The sequence below is a fragment of the Antechinus flavipes genome, chromosome 5 (assembly GCF_016432865.1).
Source record: "Antechinus flavipes isolate AdamAnt ecotype Samford, QLD, Australia chromosome 5, AdamAnt_v2, whole genome shotgun sequence".
NCBI lineage: Eukaryota > Metazoa > Chordata > Mammalia > Dasyuromorphia > Dasyuridae > Antechinus > Antechinus flavipes.
The window spans coordinates 105,018,425-105,038,580 of NC_067402.1; the positions used below are offsets into that span (position 1 = coordinate 105,018,425).

Consider the following 20,156-nt stretch of genomic DNA (forward strand, 5'->3'; position numbering starts at 1 on the left):
TCAATTGGCTAACATTAACATCAGGACTGGGAAAGGAAGAGAGTTAAACCAGATCAGATGGCCTGAGAAATGCATTGAGGAATGAAGGGATTGGAGATTACAATGGGAATAAATAGTAGCTTTAGGAAGGGAAAGGTATAAGAAAAAAATGGTGCAATAGAAGATTGTGGTTAGGGCTCCTTAAACATATTGAACTCATGTATTTTAGCATTTCTATACAGAGGTTTAGACTGTGGGCAAACCAGGTGGCCTATGGGAATTTCTATTTACCTTTAAAGCCATTGGTGTCTCTATGAGGTAAAGATCAATATAATCGATTTGAAGATCGTTGAGTGTCTTCTCTAGAATTGGTCGTACCATCTCTGGGCTAAAGTAAGTAGGCCATAACTGAAACAGAAAAAGGAAAATGATGAAACAAAGTTACTAATATAAAAAATTCCATCTTTCATAATACCTGATGTAGTTAAATAAAGATAAAATAAAATTTTATCCAATTGTCAGAAAGCAAATAGACTTAAAGAATGCACATGGGTTTCTAAAGAAAGTTTGACCAAATTTGTCTTTGCCTTATCCTGAATGGTGTCAATGTCTCTAATGCCCTGGCCAACTATTCACTTTATATGGTGTTGCTGGTGAAAAAAAAAATCATTAATTCAACAAGCTTTTGTCAACTTTCCTATATATTACAAGTGGTGCTAGGTGTTGCGGTTTTAAAAATGAAAATAAAACAGTTTCTTTCCTCAAGAGGCTTGTTTTTTTCAGTAGAGTAAATAGAGTAGAAAGACACAGACAAAATATTTGCGAAGTAATTTAAATGGGGAAAGCACTAGCAACTAGGAGGAATGGTCTTTGTGTAGTAAATGGCACCTGAGTTATGCATTGAAATAGGTTATGGTTTCCATAATGTAAACAGAATATTCTGGGAATGGGAGACATAAGAGGTAGGAGATGGGATGTTTATGTTCAGGTAAATCAAGGGACAAAACAACCCCAGGCTTTATGAAGATAAACAACTGGTTGGTCGATGAAATCCTCACATTGGCCTTAGAGTGGCACAATTAGAGTTGGCTAACTATGTAATGAAACGAACTTTTGGTTAACTGCTGAACCAGAAAAAGGTAAGCATTAGAAAGGCACTACTTAGTAAACTTCTCTCTCCCTTTCTCCCAAATGAGAGAAGATATGCTGTAAGCTTTTGGCAAAAGAAGGGGAAGGAGACATCTGGGTTTTTAATCTAAATTTAAAAGGACCCACATTTAACTGTGAATATAGTTCTCTTGTTCTTTGAATATGTTCTTTCCTGTTCTTAAGTGAAGATGTATCCATCCAACTAGGTTACTATCTTCTCAGATCTGAAAAGTTGAGAGATTGAATCACCAAAGGTCTATGCCAAAATTTTTGGACAACTGAAGCCAGTAAGAAGTTCTAAGATACCTAATTGATCCATTTGAGCACTGGATTTGAAAGCAGCCAAGAGAATGATGATGATTCATTGGCTACATTACATTTGGAAGTGAAATCCTTAGGGTGAATACTAAAATCGAAGTGATGTTAATTGATTAAATGATATTTAGATGCTAATCACTAGTAACTGACATGGGACAGATCACAATGGAATTGAGATCTGAGGCTGAAGTATTAGAGAAAAATCACTTCCTCAGATTTTGTGTCTCCATCACAACTTTAGAGCTCTGAGGAAGAGATGGAGCCTTGCTCTGGGAGACTCAACTTGTCAGTCCAAGTGGAATATCCTTAGTCATTATAAAGGTTTCATAAATGATAAGTGCATTAAAGGCTTATCATGCGGCCTCCTTTGTCATGAACTGATAATGCTAATGTATTAGAGAGAAGAAAAAACCCTTGGGAAGATGAAATAAATAATCTAGGAAAGAAATCAGAAATTAAAAAGTTCCCAAGGATATGTAAAAATAAATGAAGTTATATGAAGTATGAAGCTATCAAGGTTAAGACAATAACAGAAAATTTCTGAGAAATTCTGCATGACTGGAGTTAAGCAGTATGTTTAGGTTTTTTTTTTTTTTTTCTCATACAGGGAGAATTTGGATTTCCTGAAGGAAAAAAACAATCTCATGTTCAGTGAAAAAATGAGAAAGAAAAACACTGATGTGTTCTTGGAGATCTATTGCAAAATAAAGAGGAAAATATCATCATGTTAAGAAGTCTAGAGGCAAAGATATTTGGGGAAGAGAAGAGAACAAATAATAAGGGTCTACTTTTTGCCAGGCACTGTCCTAAACTCTTTATTAATATGATTACATTTGGTCCTCACAACAACCCTGGGAACTAGATGCCATTGTTATCTCCATTTTAAAATTAAGGCAACTGAGGCAGACAGAGATTAAATGAATTGTCCAAGAATTGCTACATAAGTGTCTGAAAGCAGAACTGAACTTCCTAATGCCAAGTTCTGTGCCCTATCTACTTAGCCATCTAGTTTCTTGAAAAAGAGGTAATCATCAGAGACAATGGTACAAGTGACTAACACATGTATGTCTAAAACTGTGAATTAGTAGATGGGCTATCTCTATGGAAGCAATAATATTTTGGAGAATTCATAAAAATGCATGAAAATGACTGAACTCTGCTTACATCTACTGATTCTCTTGGAAACAAATCAGAAGCAGCTTATCCCTGGCATTTGTCTAGTGATTTTGCTCTCTGGGATTGAAAATGGAAAGACTTTACCAAACCCAGGAGGTATTTTCATGTATTGTAATAGAAGTTCATGTTTTGATAAGCCATGCAAGATATATTTATCAGATATGCAAATATCACAAAGCTGAGAAAGAATAACAGATATAGTGGATGAAAAAACTCCTCTTTGAAATAATCTAGAAAGTTTGCAGCTTTATCACCAAAGATGAAATTTAACAGGAAAATAAATTCAAAACCCACTGTTTTTACTCTAAATTCTAAAGTACACAAGTACAGAACAGACATATTAATTAAATATTGTGACTTGCCAGAGACTACTATATGAAAATCCATTTATTCTTCTGTGATTGACTTATAGTCTTCATAGCATTGTAGTATTCTAAACAAGAGTTGACATATTTGAGACATATGCCAGTGAGGTTGAACCAATTTAAAATGTAATTGGAAATGTTTAACAAAATAAATAGGGCAACTATATGGCACAGTATATAAAGCACCAGCCCTGAAATCAGGAGGACTCGAGTCCAAATCTGACTTCAGATAACATTGATTAGCTGTGTGATACTGGGAAGTTCACAACTGCCTTATAAAAATAAACAAAAATATAATACAATATAAATGATGTTAATTTGTGGTTTTCTATGGAATCTACTTCTTTTTGTATTTGATACCATAGTTCTAAATTTCCTCTCTCACATCTCCTATTTTCCCCTACTATACAAGCAAAGGATTATGCCTACTACTTGACTGAGAAAAGAGAGGCCATTTATTTTTCTCATTTCTCTTCTAGATTTCTCTTCCTTTGTTGCAGCCTCTAAAGATAAGATGCTATAACTTCCCATCCATGAAGGAACTGAGAGAAGTAAAACACCAAATGGTATATGGCAATTGAGTGAGCTGAACTGATTCCATTTTATGGCTCAATCCTAGCTCAAACTGGAGCTAGCTCAGTTCCCTTTCTATTTAATTATGGGCCCAGTCCAATTTCTGTCTTATGAGGAAACTTTATTTAATTGTGGGAATTGTGAGAAAACTTTATGACATGCTTTAAATCTTGTCTTGCATAGTTGGGAAATTGGGCCACCTCTGCCTGCTGCCTAAAGACTCTTAATTAAGGACCTAGTTTATGCTGACTAGATACTTGGTCATATCTGAAGAATGATGCAAGGAATTTTCTCACAATTATATATTTTAAGCAACTTATGTATCTTATCTGAAAACTACTCCCACATTATGCAATCAGTTATTATTCCCATATTCCTTTGATCATTTCCAAACACTTGTGGGGAATGGGGCACTTCTTTTTCTGATTTCAGGGAATTGTACTTGTTTGTTTTTTCCCTGCCCAAGTTGGAAAGTTCCTAATATTTCCTAATTAGAAATCAGGTCCCCTAATGTTGTATCCTGGTTAATTGTTTCCTTTTAATTAATTGGTCTTATTTGCTTAATTGCTTTTAATGTATAAAAATCTGTCTCTCTCTATATTCATGATTCATTCCCAAAGCTGAGGAAGGGGACTGGTCCCAATTTATTGGGTAGTTGAAGTACATTTCTTAATAAATTGATATTTTTGGAAGCTTGAACCTCTGTTTTCTATTATTTGACCTATCACAGTTTTTGGTGACCAAAACAACATTGACCTCTGGACTAATAGTCTTCTAGAAACATCTGCTAGAATATTATATACATATATAATTATTATTATAACTTTTTATTTACAAAACATATGCATGGGTAATTTTTCAACATTGACCCTTGCAAAATCTATTCCAACTTTTCCCCTCCTTCTACCAATCCACTTCCCTAGGTGGCAAGTAGTCCAATAAATGTTAAATATATTAAAGTATACATTAAATCTAATATATGTATACATATTTATAGTTATCTTACTGCACAAGAAAAATTGGATCTAGAAAGAAAGGAAAAAACCTGAGAATTAAAACAAAAATGCAAATCTGCTAGAATCTTCCAGTTAATCTTTCACTAAGAAACTGCATGTGAAAGTCCAACTCTTGCTTTTGATCCCTACATCTTCCAAGATCCAATACAGTTTTAGTTTAAGTAGGATTTGTTTAGATTAACTTTAAATTTAGGAATAGGTTTGTCTCACAACTGAGGGGTTCCATAAGGAGAAGGGATTTTAGCATTAAGGTTAAGTTTAGTATTAAATTAAGGTTAAATTTAAATTAAAGATTAGGTTTTCACCTGGTGAAGAATCATGGGTCCCAGTGGTAGCAACATACCAGTGGGTTTCCCCTTGAATGGATTTTTGGTAGCATGGACCAAGAAATGTTCCCAGTAGTTACTAGAATGAACAAATAGCACACTATTGGGTTATGTAACATTTTGCATAAGAGATTCAAATAGTAATTTGTTTTACCCTTCCTCCTACTTTCACCCCCCCCCCCGCCCAATTTAGCTCTTTTCATTACTACAAATTGGACTGTTAACTATCACATACCTTCCATCACATTATGTTCTATCCCAGGCTTCTCTTTACTTGTTTCCTCCTTTGCTGTGGACATCCCTCAAGGCTCTGCCCTGGGCCCTCTTCTCTTCCCTGTTCGAAGTTTTGATCTGATTAGGTTCATGCTATGACTATATAAATGACTCCCAAATTTGTATAACAAAACCTTATCACTTGCCCATGTCTATTACCTGACTATTTCTGTCTGCTGAAGTTCGACATGTCCAAAATAGAACTCATTGTATTTTCCCAGAAACAAATTTGAGTGAAACAAAAATGAAACAAATTTTCATGTCTGTTTCAATCTTTTTAATATATGTTAAGATGAGTAAAGTCCCTTGCAATCTTTGCAAAATATTAAATTAGGTCTCAGTGACTATATAGGGAAGGCCTGAATCTGAAACCATCCCTAGATGCTATGAGAGTAGAAGACTTCAAGGACTCTCCTAGTCAGTTCATGGATCAAAGACCTCTGTGATCTTCTTTGCTTATGCTTCACAAAATAGTAGTAGGACAAGTAATTACTTAACCATTTGTACACACTTCAGTTTGGGAAAATAGCTAATTCTTACAAAAATGATTTCCTTTTCAACCCTTTACTCCATATCACTGTAGATTAAGGAGCAGATATTGACAATTTGGTTCATCATAAAGGATCAGTTGGTTTTACCTGCAGTGGATGAATTTACAATACAGGGAGAAAGTAGGATTTAGAGTTATAACATTAAGTAAATTCAGAATATGTAAAGTTTGAAAATGACAGACTGACATCTCACAAATATATTAAAATACAAATTCCTTTATTTCTATGTGATGCAAAGTAAAGGCAGAGTTTTTTCTGAAGAGTATATTGATTCTTTGAAGCAAGGGGTAGGGGAGATGAACCAACAGTTAAAAGCTTGACAATAATTTCAAAAGTTAGGGGGTATTTCCAATCCTATTCATTTCATAGTATTAAGAAGTTACAAGTTATCTGGTCTAACCCTTTCATTTTTCAGGTGAGAACACTGTAGTCTATGAAAAGTTAAATGAGTTAGCCAGGGTAGCATTTTGAGTAAGTATATTAAACCAGAATTCAAATCCCAGTCTTTTATTAGTCCAAATAAAGAACTCTTGCTTCTATAATATATTTCAAAAAGATATAGCCATACTACATCAGAAATGATGGATTCAGGAATTAATCTTTACTTCATAAGATTGAAGCATGTTTCATTCCTTTTACAAAAGAGAAAATGGGGTTTTGGTGCAGAATGAAATATGTTGTCAGACAAAGCTAAAGCATTGATTTGTTTTAGTTAATTTTATTTATTTATTTATTTTTGTTACAAGACAGGGCCCCAGTGTGTGTATGAGAGAGAGAGAGAGAGAGAGAGAGAGAGAGAAAGAAAAAAAGAGAGAGACAGACAGAGAGACAGAGAGACAGACAGAGACAGAGACAGAGATAAAGAGACAGATGAGACAGACAGACATACAGAGGGGTTATTGCAAAATAACAATAATGTGGGGGGGAAAGAATCAATAAGTCATTGAAATTTAAAGAAAATCCTAATGATACTTTTGGGCAAGGTGAAAAATGTCTCATTCTTCCCTCCATAATTTCTCTGATCTATCTCCCTTCTGTTTCCTGCCCTATCTCCTACCCCTAATCTTCAACTTACCTAGTTTACAAGTTTAGATTTTCAAATTACATTTTTAAAAGCAAAATCACCTATGAATTCAGACCTTGAATTTTCCTTATATTTAGAGGGGTGAATATTCCCCATTCCAGCAATACTTGTGAAGAAGAGATTAAAAGAAAGGATAAATCATCCCTTCTCATTTAGGCCCAAACTTACATATAAAATAGTGACATGGTAGGAAAATTATTACTCTTTTTTCTTTTCAAGGGTACTGGAACCTATCCTCTCCTAATTTTCCTTCTTTGGATCTATATTAGTTCAAATAATGGTCTGGATTTCTTGAAATGGTTTAGCATATAGAGTGCCAGGGAAAGATAATGTGGAATGTTGGAGGGGATGTAGGAAAACAGGGACATTGTTGGTGGAATTGTGAACACATCCAGCCATTCTGGAGAGCAATTTGAAACTATGCTCAAAAAGTTATCAAACTGTGCATACCCTTTGATCCAGCAGTGTTCCTACTGGGCTTATACCCCAAAGAGATACTAAAGAAGGGGAAGGGACCTGTATGTGCCAAAATGTTTGTGGCAGCCCTGTTTGTAGTGGCTAGAAGCTGGAAAATGAATGGATGCCCATCAATTGGAGAATGGTTGAGTGGTATATGAATGTTATGGAATCTTATTGTTCTGTAAGGAATGACCAGCAGGATGAATACAGAGAGGACTGGCGAGACTTATATGAACTGATGCTAAGTGAAATGAGCAGAACCAGGAGATCATTATATACCTCAACAAGGATGCTGTTTGAGGATGTATTCTGATGGAAGTAGCTCTCTTCGATAAAGAGAGCTAATTCAGTTTCAATTGATCAAGGATGGACAGAAGCAGCTACACCCAAAGAAAGAACACTGGGAAATGAATATAAACTGCTTGCATGTTTGTTTTTCTTCCCAGGTTATTTATACCTTCTGAATCCAATTCTCCCTGCGCTACAAGAAAACTGTTCAGTTCTGCACACATATATTGTATCTAGGATATACTATAACCTATTCAACATGTAAAGGACTACTTGCCATCTTGGGGAGGGGGTGGAGGGAGGGAAGGGAAAAATCAGAAGAGAAATGAGTACAAGGGATAATGCTGTAAAAAATTACTCTGGCATGGATTCTGTCAATAAAAAGTTATTTTTAAATAATAATATTTAAAATAAATTATAAATTATAAAATAAATATTTTTAAATAAAAAAGAAATGGTTTAGCATAATGATTTACATAAGATTGTTTTCAAAAACATGTAATTGTTAATAGCAATTATTTCTTAAAATTTTCTTAGCCCTGCTCTGTCCGATTAATATAAAAGGAAGCATGACAGAATAAATCCTTACTTTGCCACAGAAGAAGACGTCTTCTCGTTTCACTTTTCCTTCAGCAATTTTCTCTTTGATTGCACTTCCCACATCGCATTCATTGCCATACATGAGGGCACAATCAAAATGGCGGTACCCAACATCAATGGCAATCTTAACAGACTCATGGCTTAAATTTCTAATGCTCTGAAATAACAAGAGGGGAAAAAAAAGGTGAATTAGACTTGACTCTAAATTAGTTATTTCTTTTCTTTTATTTTTAAACAATGGCTTTTTATTTTTAAAATATATGCATAGATAGCTTTTAATATCCACCCTTACAAAACTTTTTGTGTTCAAAATTTTTTATCCCCTACTTTTCCTCTACCCCCTTTCCTAGAAAGCAAGTAATGCAATATATGTTAAGTATGTGCAATTTTTCTAAATATATTTCCACATTTATCATGCTGCACAAGAAAAACCAGATCAAAAAGGGAAAGAAATGAGAAAGAAAACACCAACATAAAAGGTGAAAATACTATGTTGTGATCCATATTCAGTCTCTAAGGTCCTCTCTCTATGGGTGCAGATGGCTCTTTCCATCACAAGTCTATTGGAATTGGCCTGAATCACGTCATTGTTGAAAAGAGCCACATCCATCACAGCTGCTACATCACATAATCATCTTGTTACCTTATACAATGATCTCCTGGTTCTACTCATTTCACTAAGTATGAGTTCATGTAAGTCTCTCCAGGCCTTTCTGAAATCATCCCGAGGATCATTTTTTTTTGTTGTTTTTTTGTTTTTTAATAAAACAATAATACTCTGTAACATTCATATACCATAACATATTCACCCATTCTCCAATTAATGGACATCCACTCAGTTTCCAGTTCCTCACCACCCTTTCTTATGATCTTTTTGAAATACAGACTCAGTAGAGAAACTGCTGGATCAAAAGGCATACACAGTCTAATAGTCCTCTGGGCATAATTCCAAATTGCTCTCTAGAATGATTGAATCAGTTCACAACTCCACTAACAATGTATTAGTGTCCCAGTTTTCCCACATTCCCTCCAACTTTTATCATCTTTTCCTATCATCTTAGTTATAGATTGGTTATTTCTAAAAACATTTCTTTCCTTATATCAACTAAAACTGCTAATTGCCAACTCCATTTTTGTGTGTATTATGTGCATATGTGTAAATATATATGTGCCAATTTATGTCTACTATTGCCTTCAAAAATGCTCCAAGCTACTTCATTTATGAAGTCCCATTTAAACTTGGTTGAGGATGTAGTAACTTGACACTGGTAAGATGTTTTGGGATTCCAGAAAAAGACAAAGCCATAGAAACATAAAATCAACTAACTCTGCAACTGGTTCAAATAAGATCATGTCCACCAATACATTAAAGTACAGTATGAATGGTGTCAGAAGGAGTTGTGTGACTACAGACTAATCTATTGTATCACTACAGGCCAAACCTCTCTAAGCTTGTTTCCCCATCTGAATAATAGGGATAATAGTATCTCTTATGTATACTTCACAGAGAAGTTATAAGAATCTGAAGAGGTAACATCTAAAGTGACTTAAATTTTTTAAAGTTATATGAAAGCCAAAAATTTTACAATTATTAGTATTAACATTATTTCATAATGGATAATAATAATAAATGGTCTCAAAATGTCAGTCTTAAAACAGGAAGTTCATCCACTGCCATGGCAATCAATACTCAACTTGGAACAATAACCTTAATGTTGAGGAGTTATTCAGTGCTGGAAATCTGATCATTTCATTTTTTTAGTCTCCTGGGAATGATTATTCACTATTCTACTGCAAATTATATGACTTTGCCTTCAGTTTCACTAATAATGTATGAAAATCCTTTAATTTAGCCTTCATATGAGGCTATATATCTCTCTTTGAATTAGAATCGTGCACTAGTACAAGGGACACTTACTTTGGGTTCCTGTGAAAATAGGCATACTAATATCTGTATCTGTAGGTGACAGAAGAGTCAAGGGAACTAGACTAATGATCATAGATTTTGCTATCTAGGGTATTATTAGTTATCAATATAATGTGGCTTCTACCCAGGAAAGATGATAATATCCTCTCAATCACTTTCTTATTCCTTGATCTGCCCCCTTCAGCATGTTATTAAGATGATGATCATTTTGACAGTATAAAAGAGGTAATCCAGAAGCAAGTAAGAAAAAAAACTTTTTAGAAAGTGGAAAGAAATTGAAACCAGTGTCAGAAAGCTGGGAAATGGAAAGATGGCAGACAAAAAAAAAAAAAAAAGGTGAACTGTTGGAGCTAAACAATATTGAAATTTGATTGCATGTCTTATTTGATCATTAATATCCACATTTTACTTGGTGCATGTAACAAAACACACTCTAAAATCTTCCAAACACTCTACTGAAAATAGAACATGATCTTCTTGAAAAGGATGTTTGTAAAGCAAGAGCCAAAATAATTGGCTATTTTCAACTGTAACCACTATGTAAATATACTTTTTTTCAATAAACAAAGTTTAAATCAACATTAACAGAAATGAGACATCATAGTGAATTAATTCCAACTACGGATAAATATTACAGTGTTTATTTAATGCAACATGAACAAAAAGCATGAGTATAATCTGTCAGTTATCATCAGTTAACATAAGTGCATGATACAGATAAACTGTGTTGTTCTCATTGTTGTATTTGATTTTGAAGTGGATAAAAAAGTAAAATAATATTTGTATGAAAATTGAAAGTATATTATCCATTATGTTTCTCAATATTGTTAATTTTGATAAATATAATACAAGAAACTATTTTTAAATTAGCTACATTAAAAACTGAATTAAGCTGAATAATAATAGATAATTGCTTGAAAATTTCAAAAATCATATTTAAATTGTCTGTATTTGTTGTCCCTAATTTTTGAAAAGTGAAATGATGTCCCTTTGATGGATATATATATATATATATACACATAAGCAGTTTAAAGAAAAAATTCTACTTGAATTGCTAAAACTAATACCATCAAAGACAATAGAGACAGTTTAAGTAGCAGAAATATTATAAAGTAAAAAGACAAATTATGGAAAATACCATCATTTTATTTATCATTGTGATTCATGAATATTATCATTAACAGAGGAGCAAGACTCCTTCATTTGCTACAGATTGCTGGAACCAGGTTTAAAGGGCTTAAAAGAGCCAATTATTTAATTTTCAATATGAGCATTGACAGTTCAGAAATTGGCAAGTGCTACAAATGAGGGCTTGATTTCTTATTTGTGTAATTTTAGGCTTAAAGTGGTAAAGAAAATGCTCCCTATGGTCCTGTGGATTCAATTACCCCTTCTATGCAAATGATTCCCAAGTCTATATATCCAGTTCTTAACTCTTTCCTGAGTTTCAACCAACTGCTTGCTAGGAAGAACTAAGGAAATTAGAGGGGAGGCAATACTAGTAAAGTTAAATTCAATGTAAGAGATATTTATGAAATATGATGATCTCAAATTCTATGGATTCAACTAATCTCTCTACACAAATAATTCCAAATATCTCAAGATCAACACATTCCAAACAAAACTTATTATTCAGTTCTAAACCACCCCTTTTGCTTACTTTCCCATTTGGGGGGAGAGGGGGAAGTACCATAGGTTTTCTAATCACTTAGGTTCAAAAGTTCAAAGTGGTCCTGTATTCTTTACCCTCTTTTATTCATATTCAATCAGTTCTTAAATCTATCCTTACATCCTATCCAGTCATCCACCAGAAAACTATTGCCCACTCAAAATGGTTATCTACTTTGTATAGATACTTTGTCTTTATTCCTTTATCCTATTAGGAATAGGGAGATTTTGGATTTTGCCCTCCAGAGACTAAGTCCTAACCTGGGGAAAATAATCCATTCACCTATATCACTTGGCACTGGGACTGAGCTATCCAAATTGATGGGTGAATGAAAATTTACCCAACTACCAATATCCAGGTCTTCCGAAAATGTGCCAGAAAACCAGGGTCTGCCCAGCATGGCCATCTTATCACACAACTTGTCAAAAGAAAGTTGTAAATTACCAACTCATCTGCCCTCCATCTTTTTTGCCGGAACACAGTCAAATCAATGGTACGAGAAAGAGTATAACTCTTCTGCAGTTCCATTCATAATCTCCATGAATCCCCAGATTAAAACTTCCTTTTCTGACCACTAATAAATGTGTTATTTCATCCATTATAATCCATAATAACAACCCATTATTATCATACAAAGTAATCTTCCCGAGACCAGCAATGGTCATGCTTTTGTTATTTATATCCACAAATATTGTATTTTGTATTTGTATCCATATATATTTTTTATTTGTATCCATAGATCCTAGTATGATGTCAAATATAGATTAGGCATGTAAATGCTATTTATTCATTGGATAATATGTCTCAGATTTATTCTCTTTTCTTTATTCACACAATCACTACCCTAGTTGAGGTCTTCATCACCTCTTTCTTAGACTACAGTCACAGCCTCCAATCTCTCTAATTTATTTTCCATACAATTATCAATTGAATTATCAAATAGAAATTCCTAAAATCCAGGTCTAACCATATCACTGCTCAGATCAAGAAGCTTCAGTGACTTTCTGTTGTCTAAAGGATAAAATATAAACCATTCTTTGTGGCATTTAAAACTCTTGACAATCTGATTCCAACCTGTCTTCCCTGATTGATTATACATTATTTCCCAAGGATATGTAAAAAAAATGAAGTTATATGAAATACAAAGCTATCCAGGTAAAGATAATAACAGAAAATTTCTGTGAGAAATTCTGCATGACTAGAGTTAAACAGTATGTTCAGTTGTTTTTTTATTTTCTCATATAGGGAGAATTTAGATTTCCTGAAGGAAAAAAAAAATCTCATGCTCAATGAAAAAATGAGAAAGAAAAACACTGATGTGTTCTTGGAGATCTATTGCAAAATAAAGAAGAAGATACCATCATGTTAAGAAGTCTGGAGGCAAAGATATGTGGGGAAGAGAAGAGAACAAATATTAAGGGTCTACTTTTTGCCAGGCACTGTCCTAAACTCTTTATAAATATAAATAAAAACTCTGAGGTACCACCACACACCTTTCAGATTGGTTAAAATGACAAGAAAAGATAATGATGAATGTTGGAGGGGATGTGGGAAAACTGGGACATTAATGCATCAGCATTTAATTATATATGTCTCTGAGTGATTGGGGGAGCAAGGGGTGGAGTCCAAACATTGAGAGCAGAAATTTCCAAGAAGGGATCATAAATCCAGTTCTGACAGGTTGGGGGTAGGACTATCAATTCTGACAAACTGGGAGTAAAGGAGGTAGTCACTAGAGGTAGAAAGTCTGGAACTTAGAGACAGAGGATGCCAATTAGGTATTTGAGATAGGACATCTGGAGTTTTATCTTTTGAAATGCCAGAATGGTCAGCTCTCTACAGCTCTGATTATCTCACTCCGGAAGGGAAGATTGCAACCATGGGGAATGAGGCAGAACAATTCAAGGAATTGATACAGAACAATTTAGAAAAACTGAGGCAGGACAATTTAGGGAAACTGAGGAGGACAATTTAGGAAAACTGAGGCAGAAGAATTTAGGGAAACTGAGGCAGAATAAAAGGAAACTATGGCACCACAAAATGAGCAGAACCAGGAGATCATTATACACAGCAACAGCAAGATTATATGATGATCAATTCTGATGGACATGGCCCTTGTCAATAAGGAGGTGATTCAGACCAGTTCCAGTGATGATGATGGCTTTTATGATGAAGAAAGCCATCTGCACTCAGAGAGAGCACAGTGGGAACTGAATTTAGATCATAACATAATATTTTCACTCTTTTTATTGTTTATTTACTTGCATTTTGTTTTCTTTCTCATTTTTCCCCCTTTTTGATCTGATCTTTCTGGAGCAGCATGAAATTTGTGGAAATATGTATAGAGGAATTGCACATGTTCAACATATATTGGCTCACTCGCCATCTGGGGGAGGCAGTGGGAGCAGGGGGGGAAAAAATTAGAACATAGGGTTTTGTAGAGTTGACTGTTAAAAATTACCCATGTATATATTTTGAAAATAAAAAACTTAAATTAAAAAAAAAAAGGCCTAAGGATTTATTTGAAGATGGTAGAGGCTGATTGATTTGTTTAGAATAGAGAGCTTACCTAAAGTCACAGAACTAGAATACTCAGGTTCTAGAAAACATGATTAGAAATCTAGGTCTAGAAAAGTTGTTGAGGTCATCTAGTCCAGGCCTTCTTAAATTGTTTCCGCTTGTGACCCTTTTTCACCCAAGAAATTTTTACACCAGACCAGGTACATAAAATAGGTATACAAATCAAATATTTTTTGATAATAAATCATAATTTTGCAACCTTTACATTCAGTTCTAAGATCCCATATGGGGTCATGAACCATAATTTAAGAAACTGGGATCTACTCCACCCTTTATTTTATAGACGAGGGAATGAGGGCAAAGGTTAGGTAATTTGCCCAAAGTTGCATAGGTGGTAAACCCAAGAGAAATCCCTTGATGCTCTTCAGCCAGAATTCTTCCACTGTATAAGATCTCTCTATTTCCAAGCTCAGTTTCCTATTCCTTACACTGTGATGCTTCTATTGAAAATATGCTGAAAAATCCCCAATAGCTTAGGAAATAGATAACTGAGCCTGGAGTTCAGAAGACTTTCATTCTAATCTACACTTGCTAAATGTGTGACTCTGGGTAACCTCTGTTCACCTAATTTTCCTCAACTATAAATGAAGATAATAATAACACCTCCCTCCCAGGGTGGTTATGAAGAACAAATGAGATAATAATTATAAAGGCATTTAGCATATGGCCTGGCATACAATGGACACTTAATAAGTGTAGTCTCCTTTCTTCCTAAGTCTCAAAGATCTGATCATTCACAGATACAGTTCAGATACTTTCCCCAGATATATCAATATATGATCATGCCTGTAATTGTTGTGCCACAGTTCCCTTTTATTGTTCTGTTTTCCTAATTTTTCTGCCTCAGTTTCCCCAATTGTTCTGCCTCAGTTTTTCTGGTTGAAACCCCCCTTTTCTGCTCATTAGAACAGAGATAATTAGAGCTGTGGAGATCTGGCATTCCAAAAGATAAAACTCCAAATGTCCTATCTCAGATACCTAATTGGTATTTCTAAGTTTCAGACTTCCTATCTCTAGCTGGATACCTCCTTAACTCCCAGTTAGTAAGAATTTATGGTCCTACCCCCAACCTATCAGAACCGGATTGATGGTCCCTGCCTGGAGATTCCCACTCACCAGAATTTGGACTCCAACCCCCTTTGTCTTCCTGAGCTTAGAGTCATATATATGTCATTGAGAACTAACATTTGCTGCTGTATGCTTTGGACATCAGCCCTGGGGGCAACATGCCCTCAGCACAATCTCTCCCTCTTAGAAATCCAAATAAAATATTAAAAAACTCTCTAATCTCTATCTTGCCTCAGTTTTTCTGTCATCATATAATCAATCATCTTTCATGTGAAATGGACAAAAGACTGGCCCCCTCATTCCTGGGTCAAGGGGCCTCAGGCTTATAGGCAAACGTTGCTCAAACTAAATTAAGTGTTATGTTCAGACTGGGCCCCATTCTCCAGTTCTAAGATCCTAGATTTGTCAAGAAATGGTTGAAGTCCCAGACTTTCTGATAAGTATGTACCTGACAGAGTCAGGACAACATTGCAAAACATTTCGACCAAAACATGGTGTGTGCTCACCACCATTGACATTTCCCTATTGACAATGACATTTCCCTATTGTAAAAGAGAAACTGTGTCAGTGATTTCTGAAATTTGTAACCGCAAGGCTGTACCAGGATGTGGCAAACGTGCTTAAAAGAGTACCTCGCTAAAGGTTCAGGGCTGATCTCTACTAGCTTGTCCTAGTGGGGTCAGTCACTGGCCAGAACTACTGCTATAACCACAGTCATATTGGAATGGAAAACACACAGCCACAAATGTGTTCTCTTCCCTATGCTTCTATGTGATTGTAGAGTCAGTATCTATCAGAGATAGAACCTGGATTCATATTTTCCTGACTCTGTCCAGTCAGGAGGCATCCATCCAAGAGGCTAGGCTGATTCTCAGTTTTCCAGGTATCTAAAACTGGTAGAACTCAGTTTCTAGTTTATGCCAGTAAAGATTATTTCCATTCAGATCACATGCTCACCTGTACTAACAATAGCTAGTATTTATGACTGCAACTACAATTGTACTTTCTCTCTATTGACGTAGATCAATACCCCTAGGTTTTGTAATTGTAAGAGTAAGAGACTAGAGATTCTGTCTATTTTGCCTCACTTTGAAGCTTTTTCAAGAGTCCCAGTTCTTCATTCTCTGTCTCTTTTAAAATAGGAAGTCCCTAGCTTCTTAAATCCCAGCATAAATCCTACCTTCTACAAGAAGTCCTTTCTAATCCTACAATTAACAAGGATTAGTGCCTCTTAATTGGTTATATCCTATTTACTCTATATCTAGATTGTTGTACTAAGTTTTTTTTGGCATATTGTTTCTTTCATTAGATAGTGAGATCTTGGAGAATAGGATTGTTTTTGGCCTTTCTTTGTATACCCAGCATTTAGCACATTAATAAATGCGTATTGACTGACTTCTCAGAGCTTTCCTCTCATAGTCTGAGGGAAAGTGGTGGTTGGGGTATGAAAATGATGTGACTTGCTGGACACATGTTGCTTCTTTTCTCTCCTCTGTAGTGTCTTGCTGATAAGCGAGACTGGTCTGGCTGTGCACTTAAGTGGCTAGGTCAGCAGAGAAGCTGATCAGTGACTCAGTCATTCTCATAACATAGCCAACCAGATTATTTCTTTCTGTGTCTTCTCTCTCTCTCTCTCTCTCTCTCTCTCTCTCTCTCTCTCTCTCTCTCTCTCTCTCTTTCTCTCTCTCTTTCTCTCCTCTCTATCTCTGTTGTCCCTCTGTGTCTCTCTGCCTCTGTCTCTCTGTGTCTCTCTCAGTCTCTGTCTCTTTGTCTCTCTGTCTTCCTCTCTCTATCTCTGTCCCTATCTATCTCTGTTTCTCTACACTCCTCCCTCACATTCTGTTTCATATATTCTTTTCAGTTTCCTTAATTTCTAAAATTCAAGCACAGGAACCAATAGTGAACTATTACATATACCATAAGCACATCCCAGATATGAGAAATGGATGGGAATTTGGTTTTCCCAAAATTATGAAAATTACATTGGAAAAAATGAAATTTAAAGTAGAAAACTGAAATCCACAAGTACATCAAAGAATAACGAAGGCTGGAGGTTTTAGATTTGCACTGAAGCACTCTAAATTTTGCTCCATAAGAATGTAACCTCCTGGGGAGCAGGAATGAACGTGATGGATTCACATTCTGTAATTTTTCTAACAATTAATGGAGAATCAGGGGAGGAACTTGCTCTTCAGGATAGGAAATAAAACACAACCTTTGCAGTTCCAAAGGTTTACTAATTCAGGCACCTATTCTTGCAACAATGTAAAATAAAATTTTCTGCATTCATCAGCAAGCCAGTGGAGTTCTTGATAAGATATTTTGTTTCTTAGACCAGAGTATTGAATAACAAATGAAAGAGAAAGCCTTTGCAGATAATTAACCTTTCTTGAACCATTTACTTATTCTAAGTTTAAAAATAATTCACATAAGAAAATAATGTCCTTAATGTATATTGCAGAAAGAGCATTTAATTTGGAATCAAAGAACTTGAGTTCGAATCTCAATTCTGCCACTTACTTTTCAAGTGTGGTAGCAAAGTCATTTAACCTGTTAGGAACTTAGTTTCCTCATTTGTAAAATGATGAGGATAGACTAGATGCCCAAAGTTTCCTTCAGCTCTAAATCTATCACAGACAGCTCATAATTCCAAGCAGCATTTCTATATTGTCTACTGCAGTGCTTCTCAAATATTTTGACTTCAGGACCTCTTAAAAAGTGTTGAAGACCTCTCTCTCTATCTCTCTCAGTCTTTCTCTCCCTCTCTTTCCCTTTCTCTAACTCTGTCTTTGCCTCTCTGCCTCTGTTTCCATTTCTCTTTTCCCCTCTCTCCCCCCTGTGTGTGTGTCTATCTCTGTCTTTTTTTTCTCCTTTTTCTGTGTGTCTCTCCCTCTTTTTCTCTGTCTGTCTTCTCTTGCTCTTTGGCTTGGAGCTCCAGGCCTTCCACCCCACTTTTACTCTTCCTCCCCACTAACCCCCACCAAAAAAAAAAAGTGTGGAAAAGGCCAAAGAACTTTAGCTTATGAGGGTTATATCTATCATATTTATTATATTAGAAATTAAAACTGATGAATTAAAAATATTTACTAATCCATTAAAAATAATTAATGAATTAAATGTTAATAGAAACTGATGAGGTCTGAGTACCTGGGTGAGGCTGACAAAGTCTGAAGTAGTGATAAAATTACTCCCACGGGCAAGCAGGGAAAGGCTCCGATGGGGTTCAACTCAGCACTACAGTCCTACTCCTGTGGAGGTCTTGGGAAATACCACCTTACTGTATTTGATCAGAAGTCCCAAGTTATGATATCAAATCCCTGAGGTTAAATTTCCTCTATAAATCTGCCTATAGACTGTGCCATCTTTGTTGAAACTCTTTTGGGGTTTAGCCTGCCACAACATTCTGCACTTCCTCAATCATACCTCCTGGTACCTTTCTCCTTGTTAAAATTAAATAACTTTTTAAGGATACTAAACTGCTCTATGGATTTAGTCTGTCAATTATTGACATACTCCCAAATCATGGCCTATTCCCTTTCTCCTAGTTATTTGTAAGTTCCACTGGAAAACTTGTCTTTTCCATTGTTAATAATTAAAACCCCATTTCCTTGCTAACTATATGATCTTCCAAATCTTTTTTTACATTTACCACACCTATGTCCATTTATCTCTTCATTTTGTCCAAATCTCTTCTCATAAAGATACCTTTTGGCAAAGAGAAAGCCATTGTGAATTCTTCACATACGAATTGCTACCAAATCCCATCATTTGGTGCCAAACCTCATTGGACCCCAACATCATCATAAATAACATTTAAAAATGAAAAACACCTATATTTTCCAAAACAAAACAAAAATGAATGACATTGTTTATTATATTATTACTATTATTGAAAATCTCTTTAATGTCTGGCTTAATAGAAGACATTTGGATTTCCATCATTTTTGCATTCAATTTGTTGCAATATGTTAATTTCATCGAAGTCTAAAAAAGAAAATCTAGCTACATAAAGACATGTATTTGGAAAAGGAAGGAGCCTCTTAACAGACAAATAATGTCAGTATTACAGTCAAAATAGCTCTGCCCTCCAGGAATACCCTGCAAGGGTTTTGGAAACCCTCACATTGAGAATTTCTGGCTCCTTGGAGCAAAAAAAGAAGAGCCATAGACAGACACAAGGTTTTCAGTAAAATATTCATTGGCATCTAAAAGAATATCAGTAATTTTCTTTAAAGTAAATACTTATCCCTTTTCTTAGTGCCCTCAGAAAAGAATAATAGTTCTTTGAAATTAAGTTTATGCAAAAAAGTTTAGGACTCTATTCAATCTATTCAAAATAAAGTTTAAACAGGTATGTCTCAAAAATAAAGTTGCTATAAGAATGTCACAGGAGGGAAAAACAGAAATTATCTTACTTTCTCTGAATAGGTACCAAGTCCAATGACAGGAATACTGTTTCCATCATTCAAAGGTATTCGGTGATCACTGGCAGTCTGATTCATGGTGCAGAAGGACAACCAAAGCTTTGATTTCCAAATTGTTGCCAATATCTTGGAGCTTTATGTAAACCTTTTGGAAATAGGGGCGGTGCTGATGGGGAGGAGTGACAACTAGAGGGAGGGAGAAAGTTAAATACCAATTTCCTAATCTTTTCAATGCTAGAGAAGCAGAAATTATTGCTTCAATTTGACCTGTTGATTTTTTAAAAGGAAATAGTTAAAAAAAAAAAAGTAAAACATTTTATCCAAAAAAATT

At 35.1% G+C, this 20,156-nt stretch overlaps 1 protein-coding gene across 1 annotated transcript in view; it reads right to left on the bottom strand.

Moving 5' to 3' along the window:
• AKR1D1 (aldo-keto reductase family 1 member D1) overlaps positions 1-19,903 on the bottom strand; it is a 55,603-nt gene extending 35,700 nt beyond the window's left edge. Inside the window, exons 1-3 of the mRNA XM_051962397.1 lie at positions 19,817-19,903; positions 8,147-8,431; positions 271-387 (exon numbers count right to left, since the gene is read on the bottom strand). Of these exons, the coding sequence (XP_051818357.1) occupies positions 271-387; positions 8,147-8,431; positions 19,817-19,903 (489 nt within the window). The remainder of the gene's footprint in view (positions 1-270; positions 388-8,146; positions 8,432-19,816) is intronic.
• Positions 19,904-20,156: the final 253 nt, after the last annotated feature.